General features: G+C 29.3%; 2 protein-coding genes across 2 annotated transcripts; one reads left to right on the forward strand and one right to left on the reverse strand.

The window, feature by feature from the left end:
* The first annotated feature begins 298 nt into the window (after positions 1-298).
* Positions 299-2,206, forward strand: LOC128398234 (cuticle protein 16.8-like). The gene is made up of 4 exons (XM_053359063.1): positions 299-591; positions 700-858; positions 1,208-1,286; positions 1,365-2,206. The coding sequence occupies exons 1-4, from the start codon at positions 583-585 to the stop codon at positions 1,751-1,753; spliced, it is 636 nt and encodes a 211-aa protein (XP_053215038.1). The 5' UTR covers positions 299-582; the 3' UTR covers positions 1,754-2,206.
* A 1,765-nt stretch (positions 2,207-3,971) lies between these two features.
* On the reverse strand, positions 3,972-26,481 carry LOC128385410 (glutaredoxin domain-containing cysteine-rich protein CG31559-like). Its single transcript, XM_053344272.1, has 4 exons — positions 25,530-26,481; positions 7,983-7,997; positions 6,937-7,179; positions 3,972-4,500 (listed from the first exon to the last, which is right to left on the reverse strand). The coding sequence occupies exons 1-4, from the start codon at positions 25,710-25,712 to the stop codon at positions 4,105-4,107; spliced, it is 837 nt and encodes a 278-aa protein (XP_053200247.1). The 5' UTR covers positions 25,713-26,481; the 3' UTR covers positions 3,972-4,104.

The following is a 26,481-nucleotide window of genomic DNA, read 5'->3' on the forward strand; positions in this document are numbered from 1 at the left end:
TTTCAATCATTTTAATATACTCACACTTGACCTCAATCAACAATTTAAACCCTATCACAATCATGGTGTTAACCATGATAAACAACTTTCACTTTTCACACTTTTACTTGACCAGTGTCCACTCCTCCTCCCATTCATAATTGTAATCATTTTTTTCATCATCATCCTCAACATGGATCAACTCTGGAGGAGTCCTGAAGATAAACAGGAAAGGAGATCGAGAGAGAGAGAGAGTTAACAATTTTCACCGTGCTAATGTCCACCAGCACGTATATAATATAAAAGGCTGACCAGTTTCTCATCATTACTGGACATTACTAACTAACTGACCAGTTAACAACGTTTCCATTGTAGTAAATACAAGTTACATAAGAATAAGAAAAAGTTTTCTTCCGAAAAGATTGAAACCAAATTGAAAATCTTTCAAACAAACTTTCAACCTTTTCCCGTTATAATCACGATAATAAACTCTCGAAGTGACCAGTGGGCAACATTCATCGATCCAAGTGAAGTTTATTCATCACCATAAATTCATCATATTTATACATCTACAGTTGAGTTCAGTGAAATATCATCATCATCATGTTCAAGGTAGATTAATGAATCAAATGAAAAGTTGAATATCAGTGAAAATGGAATCAAACAATTTCTCCTAATCATTTACTCTCATTTTTTCCTTCTTTTCCTAACAAAATTCAGTGTCTTCTCGGAATCACCCTGATAACCATGGTAACATCTTCTCCAGCCTATTATGGGTATGCACCTTCATCTAAATACTCACCAGTGGGATCTTATCCATCAATCCCAGCACCATCATACTCTCACCATAAGCAATCATATTCAGAGCCAGCATCTTATGTAAGTTAATCTCTACAAATTCAGATCTTCTCGTTCAGATTCAATCAGATTTCATGATGATCAGCAAAGTATTTGTTTTCAATCAACATGAAACAACAAAAGTAAACAAACAATTTAACAAATTGTTCAATGAGCCATAAGATTGAATTGATTTTGATCAAGTAAAAAACAAGAATAAGTTTTTTCTTTCACATATAAAAAACCATCAAGAATCATCATCATCATCATCATTTCATCAGTAATTGATCAACATTAGATAACGAGAATGAACTTGAAAGTTAATTAACCGAATCAAATCTAATAATCAGTTAATTTTGCTTCTGCTTTTTTGGTTAACAAAATTAAACAGGAAAACAAAGGTTACCCTTACAGTTTTGGCTACGATATTGATGATGGTTATGGTAATAATAATCATCGGATGGAAGAGGGTAAGAGTTAATATTTAATTATCGATACAAAATCAAAAATTAATAACAATCATTTTCTCCCGATAATCAATCAATTAGGTGATGAATATGGTAATAAAAAAGGTTCCTATGGTTATACTGATGCTTATGGTGTTTACCGGAAAGTTGATTATATTGCCGATGATTATGGTTTCCGAGCAACAGTGACCACAAATGAGCCCGGAACTGCGCCAGCGGATCCAGCGGATGTTAAAATGTATGCAAAGGAACCAGTAACAGTTTCAACTCCAGAATATCATCATCCAGTACCATCAACACCTCCACCACCACCACCGCCACCAACTCCAGCAGCCGTTTACGCAGCTCCGGCTTACCTTTCACCTTCATACACACCAAGTTATGGCTACAAACCTTATTCATCATACACCTTGACCAAACCCTCTTACTATGATGAATACAAGCAACCCTATGAGTCTCATCGTTATTAAAAACACCCTCTAGAAATCACCCACTTCCATATATATACAGAGTCTCCCATCCTTTTTGATAAATCATCATGATCATCATGATGATCAACAATCAAAAATCACCATTGTATCAACAACAATTATCAAACTATGCTGATTATTTTAAACATTATTTATAAACCAGAATCAAAAGAAATCAATTTATTATTATCATTTTCTAATCACAATTAGTTTTTTTTGGAGTCGTTGATGGTTTAACAATTAACTAATAACTGATAATGATTATTGTAGTATTATCTATTATCAACTTTGGTTTTGATAATCATCACCAATCAGATAATCATTATAATCATTATTCTGATTGTCTATCAACTAATTGTTGTTTTCATTTCCATCTTGTTTAATTGTTTGTTTGTCTACTGTTGTTGTGACAATTAATTGAGTGGTGGTTGGTTAATAAGGTGCTAATAACGGTTTGTTAAATTAGTTTTATATAAGTTGATTGTAGAGTTAACAATTAGTGTATTATTAACAATCAAGTTTGCGAGAAGAAGCAAAAAAACACTTTTATCAACTCAACCATTTATGATAACTAAACCAACAAATAGAGTTACAATTAATAAATTGTTGTTACCGTTAACAGTTTGATGATGTGTTAACTTTAAATTGAAAACAATCAACATGATAATCAAGAAAATAACAACAACAACATCAACAATTAAATGTAACAATTTTTCTTTCACAATTAATATTGTTACACCAAATATATGAAAAGATATCACGACAATTTAGATACAATTAAAGTTAATCAGCTGATGATAATTCAAGGAGTCAACTAAAAGTCTTTACAATTTCCAAGTTAATTGTTAGACGAATATATTAATATACCATTGATAGTGATTGATTATTGATCGTATCAAATTTGAATTTAACTTTTGAATCAACCGATTGATTTGTAATATTATTACAATCAAATGTGTAATCAAGTTTAATCATGAGATTAAAGTTAATTCAGTTTATCTGAAACTTTTTTCTTATTCTGATTTTCAATTTGTCTTGCCAAATAATCATCATCAGATCATGTAACCATCAAAATCTCAAATTGAATTGAGTGATAATTGAACCCAAATGAGAATAACCAACAACAACAATCAACTTAAATAATATTAAATTAACTTTAAGGTACCAATTGAAACGGTAAAAATAAAGGTTATCGTGAGTAAGAGCTAAGGTGCTAAGATGAACCTTGAGCCAACCTTGAAAATTGCCCAAAAAAACATCGATGCATGATGATTACTCATCCACCATGTTGATAACAATATGAATCAAAGTTCTGAATGAGACTTGGAATCATGAAGAGAGAGAGAAAAAAATTAGAAACTGATTTGACCTTTCAACCCGAAACACCACCAATATATCAGCATATTAACGATTTAATTTCATCCAATTTAGATTCATCATCATCATTGAATAATAATCAGTCCATTTGATTGTCACAATCGTAGACTAAACAATTAAGATGAGAGCGAAAAAAAAAATCCTATTCATGATATTTTTTTTTCTTCTTCTTCTTCGGTGTTCAGTTGAATAAACTTTATCGTTAGAACTTTTTTTCGCCTCATCTTCACTCTTGCAACTAATAAAAATATAATAACATTTAATAATATTAAACTTATATATTTCTACCATTTAAGAATTAATTGTAAACAATCAATACTAGTTGTTTTTTTTCAGATCATTTTCAAGGTTATAACGTTGACAGAAGATTCATCATTCAGGTATTCATATTGAGGGGTATTTCCTTGAACCGGAAACCAGAAAACCGTAGCAACCGGCAAGCAGCACCTTCATCACACTTAATCACGTTCCAAGTCACATTAAGTCAACTGGAACCCAATTAACTGATTGTTCAAATTGGCTGGATAATTATTATTACCAGGTAGCAAAGTATTATTATTATATTAGCCAAATAAGACAGTAAATCATATTAGGCAAACCAACCGGGTATAGATAATTGTTCAGTAACATTTCATTATAATGGATAAACAATTAATAACATGGTAATTGGTTTAACATTGGATAAATTGAATGGTTACTGTTGTAGGAAAACATATTAATATATAAACTTTAATTGTTTGCTAGCAATTAGTAAAATGATTTAGTAAAACAAGAAGTGTGAACGAAATAAAACAAAAACAAATGAATAATAATTAAGCTTGAAGATGATGTTTGATGATAATCTTACAATTAGAGTTGATTGATGATTAGAATGCAGGATTAGTAGTAGTAGTTAGATGATTAGTTTTAATTGCTAGGAAGTTATTGATTTTAATTTGATTTGATTAGTCTAATTTTTCAATCACATTGGTTGCTTATGATGAGGACGATGAAGATGAAGATGAAGATGATGAAGGTGGTAAAGGTGTAATAGGAAGCGGAAGTGATGGATTTGTATCTTTATCCATTTTTGGATTAGTTTGTGGGACATTATCATCTGTAAGTCCAGTAGTTGTTGGATCACATTTGGTACACTTGACCAGTCCAGTTGCGTTACACTGGGAGCATCTTAAGGTAATTGAATCACTGGTGAAATGATGGATTAGTGATTTTTTTGATCCATTGCAGGTATTACATGGGATGAATCTCGCATTACCACAACATGGACACACTTGAAAATATTTGGCCGATGCTGTGGCGGGAATCCTAAAGTTGACCAGAATGTCCATTAGTTTATCCGATTCGTTAAGTTTCTCGACCAGTTCAACTCCCTTCGAGAAATTGAAATATGAATGGGATAAATTGGAAGAAAAAAACGAAGAAAAAAAATTCGAATTAGCAATTCTTTCAATTTCAATATAGAAAATTAATTGATTAGAATCATTTTCTCAATGAGACAACTTTTTAATTGTCAAACTGATCAATTTATCGATACTAATCAACCATTTCTAATGATTAACTTATCATCATTATCATGATAACAAATGCTAATCATTTTACAATCAACTGTAAAATAAAAAACATTATCAACTTGTACTTTTAGCGTGATGTTAATCATGATTCAAATTGTTGGTTAATTCATCAACAATTTACCGTTAAATGATTTAAATTAAATCGTCCGTCATTATATTACTTATGATGATTGTGATTGAAACTTTTTTGTTCCGCCAGTAAATTGTTGCTTGTTATTTATAGTTACTCAAAATTATCATTAATTTATAATTGATGCATAAATTACAAAATATAAATAAATAGTAACTATTACAATCAGTTAATTATGATGATGATCAATAATAATGAATTTACCTTGGTTTGTGTTATTAAAGTGGCAAAAAAAAAGAGGAGCAATTGTTGAGAGACTGAACAACAATTAAAGCTTAAGCTTCAATTGATAATTGATTGTTGATGATGATGATGTTTATTAATGGTTATTGATATTGATTGGGAATGATTAACTTTCCTTTAGATTGTTATTGTTATTGGTTAATATACTAATCAAGTAAAGTTAATTGTTGTAGAGAGAGAGAGAAATCTTTGACTAATCAACTTTTGTAAGTTAATTGTAATTGCACAGTTGATTGTTGAGAGAGAGATGAAAATAGGAGAGAAGCAAAAAATAGAGTAACTTAATGACCATTAGATGGACATCATCATTAGTTAACGGTAATTGATTTTGAAAGAGCTTAAAGATGATGAAGATGATGAAAAGATTGTTATCATTGGCGATTTTTTCTTCCTTTTTCTATTCTCCTTCATCGAATCTGTCAGTTCTAATCAATCTTTCAGGTCAGTTTTCTATTGATCATCAAGGCTCATCATCAATCTAATCATCATCATCATCTTAATCATCATTAAACACCAGACAAGTTAAGATATAAATTGAACTGGCCAACGAGTTAATTGTGATCATCAGCAGAAAGAAAACTCAAGTTAACTTTTTTTTTTTGCTCTCCAATTCAATTGTGACCTCAATTAAACTTTAATTCATATCCCAACAATCAACTACACAATCAAGGCCACTAACTAACAGATTAAAGCGATGATGATTAAGATAATTAAAGATAAAGATAATAGAGCACAATTAAAGTTAATCTTGGTTAGAGAAAGTTTCTATTTATTAAAATTCATTTAGTAGTAAATGATTAAGGTAAAAGTTTCGAGTTGTTAAAAAAAAAAGTTCTAACGGGATAAATTTAGCTTCGTATGAACAAGTGAACAATCAACTAATTATTATTACTTGGCCTTAATGATTTAATTCTTGATATGATTTATTTTTACAAAGATTTCTCATTGTGATTAACCTTTAATTGTTGTTGTTGTTGTTGTTGTTGTTGTATGAACAATTTTTTGATTGTCTTGGATCTTGAACTTGATTTGATTTGATTTTGTTATTATATCAAAATCTCACAATTAATGGTAACAATCAGTTAATGAATCTAACTGATTGTCAACACTGTTGTTGTTATAATTAAACAACTTCCGTGAAAAATTATTATTTTTTCACATTGACTTTTAAACTGTTAACAATTAACTTTGATTGTTGACCATGGATTGAGATTTCAATTGAATACATTGAACCTGAAAAAAAAGTACACAACAATTTAATCATCCGGTCAGCTAACGATTAACACAACAATTTGACAATCAACTAAACAATTGATACAAACAATTAAACAACAGTTAAAAGAAGTGAAAAAAAAAATTATCACAATTCAACCAACAATCAAATTAAATTCAATTGGTAACAATTTAAACTTCCTTGTTATTATTATTATTATTTTCACCATCGTTACATATTAACCATTTTTAATTGTAAACAATTAATTAATAGTACTCTTTGACCTGAATGTTATCCATAAGCAATAACAATTAACTAAATCACTGCAATTGCCAAAAAAGTTAAATACAACAATTTAGATAAACATAACTACCGGCTATTGATCAATAAACGTTTATAAATTACTATTAATATTAGTTTATAGCTGATAATTAACTGATTGTTGCTAATATTAGTATTTAACATTTTTTAATCAAAACAACATTTAATTGCTTGTAAAGTTTTAATCATGTTTACTGATTGTAATTGGTAAATGAGTGAATATAAATTATATAAGTGTAATAATAAATTGGAAAACTTGACCAATTGGAATTGAATTTTTTTTTTCGCTAAATTGTTGATAACAATTAAAATAAATTCTCATACTTACTCCTAAGTATTTACCCTCAACAAAGAGTGAAGGTATTCTTAATTGTCCCAATCTCTCAATTAGTTCATCTCGAAAATCACCATTAAGGTAGACATCTCGTTCTTCGTACATAATCAAGTTCGAGAATAAAATTTTTCTCATAGTTCGACAATTATCGAATGTACTTCGAACAATTCCCAAAGTCGTCGAATAGAGGACACATTTGTTTCTCTCTTCTTTCAGATAGTTTCGAGTTTTGTTATCCTAGAATTGAAGAAGATGAAAAAAGATCGTTAGAACAACAAGTTCGAAGGTAAAAAAGACAATTCGAAACAAAAAAAAATCGAATTCACTAACTAGAACTATCACCAAAGTGACTTCTCGAATTCTCAGCTAAATTTAAATTCAGACAATTAGATTAATTCTAATTGTATCTTCATCATCACCATGAGAAAGTTAATTGTTAACTGATCTGTTATAATGCAACGTAATTAAATTAAGCTTAATTGTAGTCAATGTTTGATATGAACAGAAAAAATTAACAATAACAAAGTTTAATTGTCAATTAACTAATGATCTAACTTTTTAAGTTAGTGAAAACTTTTTTGCTCCTCATTAATTGTTACTGTTGTTGCTTAACAATTAACTAATTATCCTAAATATTGACCTTTCTTTTCGTTACAATCAGTAAATTGTATCACTAGTGTTTAAGATAATCTGAGAAAATGATTAGTAACTTTCACACAATTAAAAAAAAAAGTTCTTAAAATAAACTAACAATCAGATAAAAACACTAATCAGTTACCTTGAAAAATGATTAACAAATTAATCTTTGGCTAATTGTGTGATAATTAATTGTTATATCCTTAACAATATCAACTGATTAAATATAAATTCATTGAATTAACTTAAATTTACTTTTGCTTGGTTGATCTAAATCATTACCATTGTCACCTTTACACAATTTGAATGGTTAATTGTTAACCTTGGTAAACAATTAACAAGGTAAAACAAGAAAATTAAGAAATAACAATCAATTCTCAATTAAGTGGAAAAGATTAACTTACTTGATTAGTGATAATCTCATAAGTAGTAATAAACTGCTGGCTTTGGCTCATTTCATGAGCCAAAGCTCAGCAGTTGTCTTTATTCATTTAAAATTGGTTATACATTTTAATAATCATCTTCATTAAGAATTTTAGTCAAAATATTTTTCAATATTTTTTCATTCATTGAATGTTTACAAATTTTAAACAATGAAAAAAATTTTCTAATTCTATTAACCAAGATTACGAATAAGACACAAAAATAACCACACGCTGTAGAATCATTTCCTTGATATTTCATGGATGAATGGCTGTATCCATTTGGTGCATTACGTTCTATAAATGTCAAAATCAAACCATCAGGCTGACGTCCAAATGAATCAAAATATAAAGCACGACCATAGTTATTGAAATGTACAGCAACCCAATGTGATCCTTCTTTATAGCTTTCATCTAAGTTTATTACATAAGCTTTAGGTTTTATGGTAAGATGTGGTAAACGATCAATTGGGTAAACACCACCAAACCATTTATATTTTTCAAAGCATTGTTAATATCTATGCTCGTAAGCATTTTAGTAATCTATTGTTACTTGTCTATCTTTGTCTATCGTTATTAGATTATCATATTGTCCAAAAATAATGGCTTTGACAGACTTATCTAATGTTTTAGAAAATCTTATTTCTAATCTAACCTTTCCTCTTTTAATTAAAGATAATACACCAGTCTCTGCTCCTAAGTCACCACCTATATCGAAAGCAAATAGAACAGTACTTTTCAAATATTTTTCATAGTCTAATTTCATTTGAGGAACTCCATCATCTTGACCAAGAACACGGTATAGATCAACGAATTCTCTGACCGCATTATCTTGTTCAAAATTAGGTGTATATGGGATACTTGGATATAATACACCATCAATATTTAAACAGATATGATTAATATTGAAATGGTCAAATTTCCAAGGATCTTTTTGAATATCACCACTCAAACTTTTATCATCGACGAATCCAATGATGATCCGTTTTGGTAATTGTCCAATGAAAATATTCTCAATTGTTACATTAGAAACTCCTTTGGAAATTGTTAATCCTTTTGTATCAGATCTAGTTACAAAATATTTAGCCGGAAATGATTCTAAAGTTTTCGCAATTGAAACTTGGACATCAGGATATAGTTTAACCCGTCTCAATATCAGAGAAAAGGCGTTAATTTTAACAGAATAATTTGTATCAGTAATTGAAATTAAAGGAAAACTTGAGGTGCTTCTAGTGAACTTAAATATGATGGGTACACCATTCAATAGAAGTTTGTCTTGTGTACACATAGGCACATTTAATCTAAAGTATAGTTCATAAGTTTTATTAGGTTGAACGTTTGTTTCCTTATTGATAACACCTTTTTCGGCTTCACAAGGATGACGGTATAATAAATTTTCAAGATAAGCTTGATAATGATACATATTATTTGCTAAGGAAGTATTGACAGTTCCTAGAATAAGATCAACTTGTTCAAATAGCGCGTTACCAAAGTTATTCACAAGTTTAACTGTATTTTCTTTGTCCACTATTTGACCTTTATCATTCAAAATATTCAAATTAATATGAACCATTGTAGCACTTAAGTCAGTGAAATCTTCAGATGCAGGAATATTAAGCTCATAAGTCTTTCCGTTTTCTAAACTAGCAGCTGGTCTATAGTCAACTTCATAGTATGTATCAATGGCGACTTGGTGGGGAACAACGAATATAGAAAGTTCACTTTTACTTGCAGGCATTGATGATTGATGTAGATACTCCATATTAGTCAAAAATATCTTTTTTATTTACTTTTCTTTTCTTACTTCTATTTTTCTTATATGTTTTTTTACGTTTAACACCAGAGCCTTTTTGCTCTATATAATCAGATGTTTTAGATAATGATTCTTTAGCAGCTTCCTTTAAACCTTGTTTAGCCCTTGTTATTAAAACTTGTTTGATATTTCTTTTCTTATCTAAGATATCTTGTCCCACATTTACTCCAGTTTTTAGTGCATGTTTACCAAACATTTTGAGAATCGGTATTCCAAATCTTCTGATTAAAGTACCAATACCATAACCTCTTTGATATGGAAAACCTCTATAGACACTGATATCCGAAAACCCTGAACCAGCTTGAGTTTTATAAAAGTGAGTGAAATTAGAATCACAAGAACAATAAACTTTTCTTTGCATTTTATCTTTATTTCATTTCAATAGCTAATTAGTATTACAGTTTTTCTTATATAGTTTCAAACTCTTTTCAAATGTAAACCAATAAGAACTCGGCCTGATGCGAATTTTATTTGATTACCCATCTCATCAGTTAGTAAAAAATTTATATCATCGATACGGTTAGTTCTTAGTGGATAATAAAATGGCTTCAGAAATCTCTCATGAACAATTTCTGATTTATCACCTCGTTTTAATGGAAGAACTCTCAGAACACGTGCAGATTTATTTCCAACAAAATGTTCAGCTACAATGTCTGAATGAATAAACATTAAATGAGAACGCAAATTAAGGTTGCAATTATTCACCCCAGTGAAGGATTTAGCTCCATTGTTGAAAGATTGAAGCATTTGCAAATACGAATTAGAATCAAATCCTAGAGCAGAAATGAAATTTATATCTGGAAAATAGGGAACAAATATATTTCCTTCATGCACTCCTGGGAAAATGATTATTTTACCATCATTATAGGAGATACCGGGAACTGATTCTATATCAGTGGGTTTCTCAATATTTTTACCCTTACTTTTACTGATAATACCAAGTTCGGATAATCGCAGTAAAAGAATCTTCCCCTGTTGTTCAACTCTAGATTTTTCTTCTTCCAAAGATCTTTTAACTCGTTCTGTTTCATTCAGAATTTGTTCGATGTTTTTAGTTTTATTCTCTAACTCGAATAGCAACTCGGATTTTTTTCCTTTCAGTTCATTATTTTCAATTTTTAATTGATCAAGAGTATCATTGTTAGCAATATTCATTTTGTTAAGATTATCTCTTTCTTCTTGTAGAATTATAAGCTTTTCTTTAATTTCTTTGATCTCTTTGTCTCGTTGCTCTATCAATGTATTGAATTTAGTATTTAAAAGTGTAATATTATCATTACATTTGTTGAGCTCAGCAACCTTACTAGATATTACATCTATTGATTGATTATTTTCCATCTCATAGTTTTTTTGACTCTCATTCTGGACTTTTTTAAGCTCAGTTATTTGTTTGTTCAAATTTTCAATTTCTTCTTCGTATTTTCTCTTCATTTCTCTTTTATTGTTTCTGCTAAAACGCTTCGTGTTGTCTCTTATTTTCCTCAAGCTTAAGTATATTTTCTGTCTTTCTTCTGAATCATTGATATGTTTTCTGAAAATTCCTGCATATCTCTTTCATGTTTAGCTATTTGAATATTAAGATTGTGATTGAGTTCTTTTCTAATCTAATCTCTTTCCGTATATTTTCGATAGTTTCTTCATGACGTTGAATGTGACCTCTTAATGTTTGAATGGTATTGTCTTTGAGTCTTGTGATACTTTCGATTTCTGAATTTTTCTCATTATTGAATGAAGCTTTTTTCCCGATTTGATCTTGTAAATCATGAACTTGTTGAACAAATTGCTTGAGTGATGCTTGTAATTTATCGATTTGCTGTTGTTGTTCAATAGTCTGTTTTTCATACTTGTCCATTTCATTGTATAAACTTTGTAAATCGATTTTATCTTTGAATTTTTCTCTCAAAGTTTTGAAAATATTTCTTCTTTCGTTGTCTGACAATTCTCTAAGTTTTTTAGCATCCCATTCAGCTACGAAGGTGTTAATATCTACATTTGGTTGAGTTTCAGGTGACCAAATAGTTTCAAATGTATTAACAGAAGATTGATTTTGCAAATTTTCAGAATTCGTTTCTGAGTTACTTTTTTCATTAGGCTCGTTTACATTGGATTTATTATCACCAATCTGTTTATTATCAAGAGTTTGCTCAACTGATCTTTTACTTCGTTTATTGCTTGTATTATCGTTATATAAATCGAGGAGAGCTCTATTTATTTTCTCGATAATTTTATGTGTATCGTCTGTTTCCTCTAAATCGATATCGGTTATCATTTTTCCAGTAACAGAATTGTTAGATAGCAGTTGAACTTCTAGTTTAAATGACGATGGTCTAACATCAACAGGATAAAATATTTCTTGTACCCCAACTACCCAGTCACCATCTAACTTCAATGAATATGGTAGTTTATTCGAGAATTTACTAAGGGTATTTTCTGGAAAATGGTCCAGTGAATCATTAGAAACCACTTCTACAAAATGTTCTTCAGATTGATTCCACATCTTTAACCCAGCTGTTAAATTTATCAGGGTATCCAATCCACTTCACAAAATATTCTTTTTTCTTAGTTTTAGAGTTTATCCTCGTCTTTAATACTTTAACTTGTAATAGATCAGGCTCGTTAGCATGTAATAACTGAGAATGATAAAAAATTGATGTTATCGGTTCACCTTCGTAGTCAGAAAGTCGATAAATATATCCTTGTGGAGATTTTTTCACTTTTACAACTTTGAATATTTCTTCAGTAAATGTACTTGTAGCACCTTTTTCAAATTTTCTTTATCACGAGATATGCGAACTGTATCACCAATTGAATAGGGTTTTCTTCTATCTTTGAATTTAGGATGAGACTTTCTTATATTAGCTAAAACATTTGAACGATTACTTTCATTGACTTCAGATGGCGTCATCTGTATTATTCGGTGGTAGGAATGATTATATGCATCGATTATATTTTCAAGGACATCTATATATCTATGCGTATTTTGATAATATAAATATCTATATAATCTATTGCGTAATGTTCTGTTAAATCTTTCAACTATTGCGCATTTAATCTCACCGTCAGTTGCGTAAAAAAAATTTATGTTAAAACTTTTGAAGAATTTTTTAACTGGTTCATTTTTAAACTCCTTCCCTTGATCACTTTGAATTTTTTGAGGTACACGCCCTTTGGATAAAATATCTTCAAATGCTTTGATGATATCAGTTGATTTTTTTGTTTTCAAAGCTCTGGCCCAAACAAAACGACTGAAACAATCGATAACATTTAGAATGTATTTGAAACCACTATTTTCTCTTGATATCCATGACATATCCATTAAATCGATTTGCCATTGTTCATCAATATTTGTTACGATAATTGGTAGTCTAGGGTACGGTTTTCTTACTTCCTTGAACAGATTATATGCGTTTTGTTTTTTTAACCAAGATTTTACAGTCTCAAATGAAATGTCAGGATTTATTTTTTTCGCTTCTCTGTAGAGTCTATTAATACCTCCTAATGAGCCAGGATTTTTTACTGTGAAGTAGATATTTTGAGAGTCCTTTCCATGTTTGTTGAATATTACTTTGTAAATTCTTTTTTGCAAGGTAACTGCTATTATCAATCTTTTTCATTAAATCAGGATATGATTGCAGTGCATCTAGAACTCGTAGCACTCCACGAGGTGTTGGAATTTTAGTCAAATCAGATTTTTTAAACATAAATAGGAAAGGTAAAACTTTACTCAACTTAGAGTTATGCATAGGCGTTCCATCGTTTCTAAGTATGTTATCGTCCTGAACCAGACCTGGTATCTTTCTTATAGCTTCTTCGATTTCAGCTAAATTTAGTGAGGTTTTATTTAACAGCGTATTTTCTGTCGAATCGTATTGTGTCGATGTTGATGGTAAAATACTCTCATACTTATCATCTGATACATCAAAATCTTGTTGTCTGACCGATGGTGTTGATGTGGCTACTGGTTTAAAACTTTTAACTGGTGATGTAATACTTTCATTAAAATTATCATTTTCATCTTCATAAACTACAGGTTTTTTAAGATATTGATTTGGTAACTTATGTTGAATATCATGGTTTTTGATGAAATCGCTTATTTGATCTCTGATTTCTCCATCTTGTTCAAGTTTCTTTTCACGATTCTCTAATGATCTATGAACAATTTGATTTATCAATCTAACTTTCATTTCGTCAGCTAAATTCGCATTTAATATTGGTTTTATGTCTGATGCATTATCTGGTAGACATTTTTATTATATTCTCGTTCTGAAATAAGAACCATTTTAGTCAAAGTGTTCATTTATAAATTTACGTGCTACAATATCAGCAAGAAGCGATATTGCAGGAATTAAAAGAGCTGGAAGAGCACCACCATGTTGTATGATTATCTTTTTTTTATTTTTTAAAGAAGAACTTTTTCCTAATTTTCTAAGAACTTTCTTATATGGTTTAAGTCTTCTTTTCTGATTCGCTTTGAGGGAATGTTTCCTTTCAAGATATTTTACTAATATCACTTATTGTTGAATATATTTTACGGACATTTATCTAGTATTTGTTTTCTCTTCTTATCAGTCTTTACTTTACTTAATTTTTAAGCACAGGGTAAAAGAAATCGCACTTTGAACAGTCATTTTCAAATGATATAATAAATGATTTTAAGATTAAATCTTATATAATCTATATTTGATAAGCAGTAACAAATTTTTCTCACCAAGAACATCAGTGAGCAAGCGAACTTCATCTGGTGTTTGTGTTTTAGTATCAATGAAAAGATAAGAATAAGGCTTTAAAGTTGCATCTTCAAAGATGTTTCGAAATTTCCGTATTGCGAAGGAAACATTTGTCTTGCAATGTTAGTTGCAATCGATCTATCTCTGGGGTTTTGAATAAAACAAAATAATTACAATTTAATGAAATATTGCGGCTTTCAGACCCTTTAACAAAAAGTTTTGTACAATAAGAATCACTGAACAGTTTTATGATGACTTTTTTTTGTGAATAATTCAGAGACAATTTTTGAATTTGAAGATTCATTCATTAAGTCATCTATTATAAACAACTCTGGCTGAGCACCATCTAAACTTGTTAATATGTTTTCAGATAATCCAGAAATGAAATTAACATTATTAAGATGATTAAATATTTCCTGATATTCACTATAAAAATAAGTTATTCGCGCAGGCATAGGATATGAAAATCGAGAAACATTTTCAAGAAATTTCTTTACCCATAACGTTTTACCAGATCCTGACGGACCAGCAATAATCATTGTAAAAGGGTGTTTCAAATAAATATCATATAATTTCATTTTAGTTTGTTTAAAATACTTTTATTAATTTTTAATTTTTTTTCTTATACAGTTGTATTTTCTAGCGCTTTTTCCTTTTCAAAGCAAAAACGTTTACAAAAAGATCTAATGATTTATTTAGCTGTGAATAACTTTTCGCTCCAGTTATTACTAAAGAGCCTTTATGGAAATAATTGAATGCTGTACCATTTTCTTTCCACATTATAGCAGGAAATAACTCAGGCTCATATGAAACTTTCAGATCACTTTTGAATATTTCTGAAGCTTTTATTATTTTATCAAATTTTATAACCGCACAAGATCCTGATATTTTTTCAAATATTGCTTCTGGGTAGATATTGTTGATAAAGGTTCCCGCGTCCCTGATAGTTTTAAATCCTGTCGCAATAATTTTTCCAGATCCGAAAACAAGAAGTCTCTTTTTACCATCTCTTATGATATCAGCATTAAATTTTTTTTTTTTACCGGATTTTCCCTCAATTTTAACAGGATGATGCAGATTCCAAACAGAGGCGATATTTACTATTTTAAGAGATGGATAAATTTGTTGCATTATAAGTTAGAAAATAAGGTGAATAAGTAGAATAAATTATTATTATGATTAAAGTTATTATTAATAATGTTGCTGAAATAAGACCGTTCATGGTTATGATCACTTACCTAGTTTTTACCGTCATTTATTGGATTCACGGTGAATTGCATGATGTCCAAATGCATATGTTGTAACGCCATCTGGTTTCAAATAACGTTTATCATCGAAGGGATTCAAGGCTAGTTTGTTGCTTTGAATAGATGATATATCATGTTGTTGACTACGAATGTATCGCATGTCGAAGAAGAATAGTTTATGATCAAAAGTGATTCTTTATAATCATCAAGAGTGATTTTGTCTTTTAACACACTCCTCTGTACCCTTTGGCTGTTTTTGATATTGTCTTCTGAAATAATTCCATATACTTTAGGCTTAAGTGCAATAAACTCTAGAATATGTTTACCATTCATTTCGTCTTTTAGATATCCGAGTTTTTTTATTACATTCATTGTATAAATTGGAAATATGATTTTTGGATAGTCACAAAAGTCGAATATGCATTTTAAATCCATAAAATCAACATGAACATTGTCGGTTTTTATATGATATATGAAACTATCGGTATCGGTGTATAAAAGAGATATTTTATCACGATATTTTGGTTTGAATATATCATAGTGAAGTTGATACATATGGAGCTTAGAAAAATCTAAGACCGAAAAACCTATGTATATTGGTTTATTCAACAAGCATTTTGTTCTATGTAGCTTGAAAAGGGCTTTATTTTCATCAAGAATGTAGAAACGTTGGCACATAGGACGGCGTAGTTGTTTCATAACACCATTTTTATTAAGTTCTAAACGAACATCTGAATGTTTTCTGACATCTTCAATAGATTTTCCGTATATTGCATTAACCATGAGTTTCCAAAAGTTTTTTTCAAAAGGAGAAGAACATTGCATTCTCATTTTTGTACAAAGAACAATATAATCTTTAAGCCAGGGTTTTTGTTTGAAACAAATGATTCGGTGAATCTTTGTAACTACTAAACCTTTTTTAACATAATAATTTAAATTTTTATAGTGTACAACATATTTGGACTTTTTTAGAAAAGATGGAATCAACTTTTCACATACTGTTCGTTTCCTACCGGTTGAAATTAAAATTTCATGTTGAGTTTCACTCAACAAATTATCGTCAATTTTTGTTTTGTCGGGAGCGAGCGGGTAGTCATTATGATCATCGTGTAGAAATGATGGATATGTTATATCAACTTCAAAAACTGTTCCTTCCTCACTTTCATGGGTTATAGTCTCTGTGACGAATCTATGATAATAATGTTTAAAATTTTCTTCTTTAACAAAACGAAAATCTGAATAAGGCATACTCTGTTGCAATGCGAAACCGTATAAATTGTTAACATCTAGGTATGTAATATAACTATTTTCTTGTGATTTATCATAATCAGGATAATTTGGTATATTCGCTTTAGTAAATCTGGTCATTGCTGAAGAAATACCTCCTCGAATACCCTTTTCAAACATCATTATCATGTCTAAATCTGTTAGTAAATCAATTTCGACATCTGTCTTTTTTAAAGCAGCTGACCAAGTAAGACCAGGCGAAGAAAAAAAATGTAATGGATCTAACTGAAATTGGTTTACACTGATTGATCTGAAATTTTCAAAAACAGCTGCTAATAGAACTACATCGATTTTCTGATAAATGTCTTGAAATTGTCCGATGTTAACTACATCAAAATGTTGCCAAAGATCACACATATTTTGATAAATTTTTGGATCGAGATTTTCGAATTTTAACTTATTATAAAACGCTGATATAGGTGGTAGTGATGTTTCATTGAATCGATCAAAGCTGTCTAAATAGTCATACGGTAATCGAGCTTTCTTGCAGACAAAATTTAGATCTTTGACGTTGAATAATTGTAAAAGATATGAATTTTTTAAATCATCATTCAAGTATCCTGCAAGCTCATCTAGAGAACTAGCAAGAAAAGCATAACTATCAAGAAAACAAATATTATCAAGTTTGAATGATATATACTTTTCCATATTTTGTGGAATAATCTTAACTTTAGTAAACATTTCTTTCTCTATTGCTTTTAAGATTATGTGTGAATCAAAGTTTTTCAAGTTGTGAAATACTACTGGTATGTAATTTGGGGTAGCCATCTTCAGATTACATGGAGAATGAGCTGCCCCTCTATACTTTCCAGTAAAATGATCATGATCCCTTACTTTAACTTCTCCTTTAATTATTTCTTTGTTGCAAATATGACAAACATCGGTAATTTCAAAGTTTTTAGTATCTTCTTCACTCATATAGAAATCTCTTTCTCTTTCAGCAATTAAACTTAATAACGTCTTAACATCACTGATTAATGTCTTCAAGAAATGATATCCGCACTTTTCTCCTCGATAAGATCGATAGTTTGTTATTTCATTTTTATAATTTACTATAACATAACCAAAGCCTGAAGGCTTATGTTCTTGATATTCAAAAGTTTGTCGATTCAAATCTGAATTTTTAGGACAACAAAGAGTTTCAAAATCTGCATATATGACATAAGGAAAAAATGATTGCTTATCAAAAGAGTCAAATTTCAGTTTGCTTCCTATTTCAGGTAATAATATTCTTTGAGATTTGAATTGATAACAAGTTTGTTCATGTTTTAGTAAACTTAGTGATGATGGAAATCCATTCAAACAACTATCACAGAAATGATGATATCGTGAGTTTTTTTCACCTATAAACCGGTTGAAATTTCTTATTGGATAATAATGTTCATTGAATAACAATAAATGTACTTTTTTTGAACGTGTTATATTACTAACATATAGAGGTATCGGGATTGTCTTGCCCCAGTCATATGTTAATGTGTAAATATTAACTGTTACATCATTTTTGCGTTCAAAATATTTGACTTTTTGCAAACTTACGAAGTTTCGAAACCCGGTGAAGTCATATTTGGAAACATATGGGGTATAATTTTTAATTCTGTTTCCATTTTTCTTCACGGGGTGTAAACAAGCAAGAACACTCCACATAAAACAATCTTTTTTAACATCTAGTTGTAAGAAACAACGTTTTGCTATAAAAGATTGAGGAAGCTTCTGTTGTGAACATCCTCCCTGTAATGGTTGATATTTACCAATCCTCAACTCAATCATTTTTACCGAAAGCAAATTCCATCCACTGCCTTTATTTGTAAAGGAATCAAAGTCAATTAAAATTTCCATTGAACTTGTGTCAATAAAATCATTAAATAATTTAATTGTTGTCAGAGGTTTCAAGCTTGAATTAAACATGGATTCTATCCAAACAGTTTCATTGTTTTCTAATCTGTAAAAACAACACAATAAACCAATTTGAGCTTTGATAGCTTTAAATTGTATTAAACATTGCTCAAAAATCAATTTAATGTTTCTTTCTTCTTTTTGGAGAATTGTTTCAATATCAAATGACTTTTTCTCAACTTTTTTCATAAAAACATTCAACGTTTTATTGAAAGCATGTTTCTGTAATACATAACTTGATGGTAAATCAAAGTTCAAATTTATACGATCGAATGTTTGCTGGCTTTTACATATTTGTTCATGAAATAATAAGTTACTAGCTTTTTGTAAATTTTGCGACAAAACTTACATCTTTTAGTAAATATATCCATTTTAATATATATATATATATACATATATATATCTATATGTATATTAAAATGGATATATTATTTATCTTTTCTTCAATGATTATTAACTGCAATGAGAACTCATCTGGTTAATACATTCATTCGAATGAAAAGTTAGAATGAAACTGTTCATAAGATGTCTTTGCTTTTATACTTTTTGATCGTCTCACTAAGTGATAAAGTTTAATTGCGAAAAAATTCTGGAAGATGGAAGATTATTTTCAAGGTAAAATAGAGCAATAAAATTCGAATAGACATAAGGAAATAAAGTAAGGGAAATAAAATAATAATGTGAATAAAATAGTAAATGGAATAAGGAAATTAAATAAATGGTTCTAAATAAGGAAATGAAATAAAGAAAAGAAAATTAAATATTAAATAAGGTAATGAAATGAGGTAAAAATAAGGTATAAAATGAAATAAAAAATAAGGTAATAAAATGAGGAAAAAAAATAAGATAATAAAATGATGGAAAAAAAATAAGGTAATATAATGAGGAAAAAATAAGGTAATAAAATGATGGAAAAATAAGGTAATATAATGAGGAAAAATAAGGTAATAAAATGAAGTAAAAATAGGATTAAAAAATAAGATAAAGAATAAGGAAAATCAAAAAGGAAATAAATGTTTTATAACTCAAGAATTTAAATTAAAAAATAGAGATTATCTGTCAGTCATTTTATCTTCGGTAGAAAAAATTAAAAAATATCAAGATCAGGGAGGTATAAAAGAATGATTCAAAAAGGTTTTTAAATCACTGTTATTAAAATTCTTATTACAATCAGTTGAACCGAAAATGTTTCTTTCTTCTCCACCTTCATCTTCTAGTCAAAATTTAAAGTGTGAAAAAAGTCCTATACGTTACATAAAGTTCAGTTCCTTGGCCATTTTACCGCAAAAAGGAAGTTATGGAGCAGCTGGATTCGATCTTTTCTCTGCTGAGTGTATGACGATTCCACCTGGACAAAGACGTTTAGTTTCAACAGACATTGGCATTGATTTCACCACGAATTTAGACTATTTTGGACGTTTAGCTGCACGATCGAACTTAGCCATACTAGGGATCGACGTTGGTGCTGGTATAATCGATTCGGATTATCAAGGTATTATTAAAGTCTTGATTATTAATAACTCTGCTTTGCCTTTTACAATTAAGTTAGCAGATCGTTTTGCGCAAATTATATTTTGTAAAATATGGCCGTGTCTGGGATTGAAAGAATACGACAAAAGCTATGACGAACTCAACACCATTTTCCCTATTGAACTCGAAAATGATACCGACGAAAAAAGCATCTTGGTATCACGAAAGGCTAGATACATTAAGCTACCTGAGTTGGCTAGTAAAAACGCTGCTTCTTATAATCTTTTCGCACCAAAAGATATAATTTTAGAACCTTCAATTCGTACTATAGTTTGGACTGGAATAAGCTTTGACTTTAGACCAAATGCTTATGGATTTATCACAGGAAGACGATCGTTTACAATTGATGGAATTGATACGTCAGAAAATGTTGTGGAAAATAGTTTATTCAAAGAGCTGAAATTACATCTGACTAACACGACTAAGACGCCTGTTTTGATAAGTGCTGGTGAGAGGATAGCTAGAGTCACATTTTGCGAAGTATATAATGCTTATGAGCTTTCTTCTTGTGATCTATTTTTGCTGAAAACTGGAAGAGGAACCGCAGGATTTGGTTCAACTGGAATAAATTAAAATTTTGGATAGTTTCGAAGGATAAATTAGTTTGTTCTGATTTAAACTAAATATATAAAAATAGATTTAGACAATAACTTTGATTAATTAAAAAAAAATAACATTAGATTTTAAAATATTAATAATATCTACATCTTATATGACATTTATTGTAAAACTCTATTTGTGTTATGATAACAATAAATTTTTCGACAAGAAATATTCTTAACTAAGACTATGCATAATACTTCAAAATTCATACATTTATTCTTTTTTAATCGGGACAATCTTGATATCCGAACACAAGGCATTAAAATCATCAACAATGAATTTGAAATCTTCAAATGGTTCATCCATATTTGACTCGTTGTAATGCGTAATGAAGATTTCGAATAAACGAGCAGCTGAAACAAGAAGACCAGTGACCTTTTTACCATCAATGTTACGACTGGCCTCACATCGAACTTTCAAATATTCCAGCATTGCTTCGTAAGTGTTACTCTTTTTCAATAAAAATTCCTTAACAGAGGCTGGAGCAGGACGTGACATTTTTTGATTTATTTTCCAACGATTTATCATGAATTTATTGAAATAATCATTCAGTTTTTTAGGGTTGGATCTCATGTACGATATTTTTTCATAAATTGAAGTCATCTGAAAAGATAAGAAAAAAAATCAAAAATTATTTTAAAACGTTAAAACAAAGGTTGGGTGAATAAATCATTTGGCTATTAAACCAGTTAAATGTTCAGAAAATCGAGACAAAATTTTTTGAATGCTTATTAGTTTATTCGTCTACATCTAAACAAAAGTGATACATTTACTAATTTTGAAAAAACCTAAAACATCTAATCTCTGATAAACAAAAAAAGTTTTCTTAATAGTTCCATTGAGCGTTAATCCAGTCAACCAATTCATCATTCTTGCCATGTCGCATAGGTTTTTTGTAACCATGATACAAATTTCGGTATATCCGCTTTCAACATCTCGCCACCATACGCTGAGACCTGATGCTTCCCGTCTTTCAACCAATATTTTCTAATTTTACCTGTCCTGATACCACTATAAGTTGAGCTTGTGAAGAAAACCAGATTGTCCGAAACTCTGAATTGATTTTGAACATTGAAATCAGATGAAGGTCGCTTATTACGATTTCCTGGTATATTGAAAAGATCCATTTCCATTGCCGCAACTGTTTCATTTCTACGATTTCTTTTTCCGCTGGAAGCAGATGATGTGGTACTACCATCCGTTTCGAGTCATCATCTCGCATTTCCTCATCAATTTTACGTTTCATTTCTGTCTCTTTAACAACTTTCGGTAGATCAATAGAAATTTCAATATCTTCATCTTGAGGTGGTTTTTTCTTAGCGATACGCTTTTGACCTTTTTGCTTAGTTGAAGTTGATGGTAGCATAACTTGAGCCATTCTAGTCAACAAGACGAAAAAAATCTTATTTTGGGTTGAATTGAATTACATTGCAATTAACCGCTTAATGGAATAAAATAAGAAATAACAATAGTAACTAATTAAAAAAAACCTAAATAGAGTAAATGAAGACATAAAGAAAAACTAAAATTTCCATGAAATTCCTTAATATCAGTTGTCATATGGACTATTTTGGAGGATTGCTTATCAGCTGGATAATTCTAACTTTTTTATCTTTATTTTTATCCTTAGCATCTTTGTCTTTGTTTTCGGGAATTTTTGGAAGACCAACCCATTCGTCAGTTCCACCATTATTATCCTTTGATAAGTTTAAAGGTTTCATGTCTTCTTTTAATGTTATGTATAAATTGAAAAGCTGATCAGTTGTGATGCCCGAATGAACCAATTTGGTCATCATTTTTATTTGTTCAAGTTCGTACTTGTAGACAGTTTCATTATTCTCAGGATTTGATTTCAAATAATCCTTTTTAGGGTCCACTTTGTTCGGTTCAACCATTTCTTAAATAATAAAAAGCAAAAATAAACTATATAGCTCTAATGAGAAAATTCTAAAGAAATTCTGATAAATTATCATTGAGATCATTAACTGAGAATGTTCATAGAAAACTCATGACTAGAACGGAAAAGTTCTGATAAATTATCATTGAGATCATAAACTGAAAGAATTTTCAAAGAAAACTCATCAAAAGAACTGAAAAGTTCTGATAAATTATCATTGAGATCATAAACTGAAAGAATTTTCAAAGAAAACTCATCAAAAGAACTGAAAAGTTCTGATAAATTATCATTGAGATCATAAACTGAAAGAATTTTCAAAGAAAACTCATGACTAGAACTGAAAAGTTCTGATAAATTATCATTGAGATCATAAACTGAAAGAATTTTCAAGAAAACTCATCAAAAGAACTGAAAAGTTCTGATAAATTATCATTGAGATCATAAACTGAAGAATTTTCAAAGAAAACTCATCAAAAGAACTGAAAAGTTCTGATAAATTATCATTGAGATCATAAACTGAAAGAATTTTCAAAGAAAACTCATCAAAAGAACTGAAAAGTTCTGATAAATTATCATTGAGATTATAAACTGAAAGAATTTTCAAAGAAAACTCATCACTAGAACTGAAAAGTTCTGATAAATTATCATTGAGATCATAAACTGAAAGAATTTTCAAAGAAAACTCATCACTAGAACTGAAAAGTTCTGATAAATTATCATTGAGATCATAAACTGAAAATTTTCAAAGAAAACTCATCACTAGAACTGAAAAGTTCTGATAAATTATCATTGAGATCATAAACTGAAAGAATTTTCAAAGAAAACTCATGACTAGTAGAAAGTTCTGATAAATTATCATTGAGATCATAAACTGAAAGAATTTTCAAAGAAAACTCATCAAAAGAACTGAAAAGTTCTGATAAATTATCATTGAGATCATAAACTGAAAGAATTTTCAAAACTCATCAAAGAGAACTGAAAAGTTCTGATAAATTATCATTGAGATTATAAACTGAAAATTTTCAAAGAAAACTCATCACTAGAACTGAAAAGTTCTGATAAATTATCATTGAGATCATAAACTGAAAGAATTTTCAAAGAAAACTCATCACTAGAACTGAAAAGTTCTGATAAATTATCATTGAGATCATAAACTGAAAGAATTTTCAAAACTCATCACTAGAACTGAAAAGTTCTGATAAATTATCATTGAGATCATAAACTGAAAGAATTTTCAAAACTCATCACTAGAACTGAAAAGTTCTGATAAATTATCATTGAGATCATAAACTGAAAATTTTCAAAGAAAACTCATGACTAGAACGGAAAAGTTCTGATAAATTATCATTGAGATCATAAACTGAAAGAATTTTCAAAACTCATCAAAAGAACTGAAAAGTTCTGATAAATTATCATTGAGATCATAAACTGAAAGAATTTTCAAAGAAAACTCATCAAAAGAACTGAAAAGTTCTGATAAATTATCATTGAGATTATAAACTGAAAGAATTTTCAAAGAAAACTCATCACTAGAACTGAAAAGTTCTGATAAATTATCATTGAGATCATAAACTGAAAGAATTTTCAAAGAAAACTCATCACTAGAACTGAAAAGTTCTGATAAATTATCATTGAGATCATAAACTGAAAGATTTTCAAAGAAAACTCATCACTAGAACTGAAAAGTTCTGATAAATTATCATTGAGATCATAAACTGAAAGAATTTTCAAAACTCATCAAAAGAACTGAAAAGTTCTGATAAATTATCATTGAGATCATAAACTGAAAAATTTTCAAAACTCATCAAAAGAACTGAAAAGTTCTGATAAATTATCATTGAGATCATAAACTGAAGAATTTCATTCCAAACTCTTCAATCTAGCTTAAGATAACTTTCTTCCTTACTTTTATCGTTGATGGATTATTGGATAACGTTATCGATAACCAGGTGTAAAAAAAACCAATGATGAAAGCACAATAAGCTGGCACAAAGGGGAAAAAATAATCAAACAAAAATGATTAGAATTATTATACATAATAATCTATTGATTATTGAATTCAAACTATACTTACATTTTAATTCAGATTGAATCTCATGTAAAAGAAAGAACTCAATGAATTCAAACTTTGATCAATTAATATCGTTCTTTTCTGTTTGGTTATCAAACTTCGAATGATAATTTTCAATTTTCAGTTTCGTATTTATACAAATCGGTATATGATTTAATTACTCAGGAAATTTAATCTAAATTGAAATTAATTCGATCGTAAAATGTGAAGTTCAGTATATTTCAATATAAAACTTGAGGAAAAATCTTTAAATTGAATATTAAGTTTAATATTTACATTTAATCAATTTCATTTATCATAAATGAATCGTAATAAAAATTATGATTTAATAGTTAATCTAATATAAAATATTATGATTAAATGAATATAAAATTATTAAATTCATTTATTTCCTCAAATAATAACACTCATGAAACTGCTGAGCTTTGGCTCATGAAATGAGCCAAAGCCAGCAGTTATTACTCATAATAACTTTTAATACTTTGACGGACACAATGTTTAATCCCTCGGACACTACCTGAAGGTCCCTTAATTGTTACACCAGTTAATGAACTATTTTCAGAGAAACCTTCATCCTCTGATTCAGTTGTTGAAATTGGTGATGAAGATGATGATGGACCATTAATATGAATCAAGGTGATCATTTTTTTGTTTCTCTATCCGGCAAGATGTAATCCAAAATGTCTTAATCCGATTGATTGGTAATCCTTAATTCAGTTAATCAATGATTTATATATACCGGATAAATCACCAGATATTGGAAACTGCAATTAACTTGGTTACTTGTTTTCTATTTTATCAATCAAATTGATAAAATCACTTGAGCCACAAAACAACAATTATAATAATATTGTGATGATATTGATGATCTTAATCAGGTTCAGTTCCTTAAACCGGTCAGTCTCAGGTCAACACTTGAAGTTTTAATTACGAAAACAAGAAACAAGAAACAAGAAAAACAAAACAAAATTACCGTTATTTTTGTTTACCCTCGAAATATAAATTCAAGGTTCAAATGGACACATGATGAATATTCAATCACAACGATGATTCCGTTAATCCAATTGACCAATGGTGATTTAGGTTGACCAGTTTGATTGGTTAAAGTTGTAACGAAAGTAAAGTTATTGGGTTGACTCCTTAAAGATCAATGATGAAAGTTTCAAGTTCTGATTTTGTTTCTTCAGAACTTTTTTTCTTCCAGAACAATTCTAATAATAACAATAATTAACATTAATTCAATGATGAAAACACGTTAGCACGATTATCATGTAAATGGTAAAAGTATCGTGTTTCCTGTTATTTGAACAGCAAGTAACTTACAACAGGTAAACTGATTTGTTTTGTTTGTGATGTGATAAATGGGATAAAAATGTTTGTGTATAAAATAAGCAGCAAAGTGAGAGAGTGAAA

This window comes from Panonychus citri, unplaced genomic scaffold (genome assembly GCF_014898815.1).
Source record: "Panonychus citri isolate SS breed McGregor unplaced genomic scaffold, ASM1489881v1 Contig00049, whole genome shotgun sequence".
Taxonomy (NCBI): domain Eukaryota; kingdom Metazoa; phylum Arthropoda; class Arachnida; order Trombidiformes; family Tetranychidae; genus Panonychus; species Panonychus citri.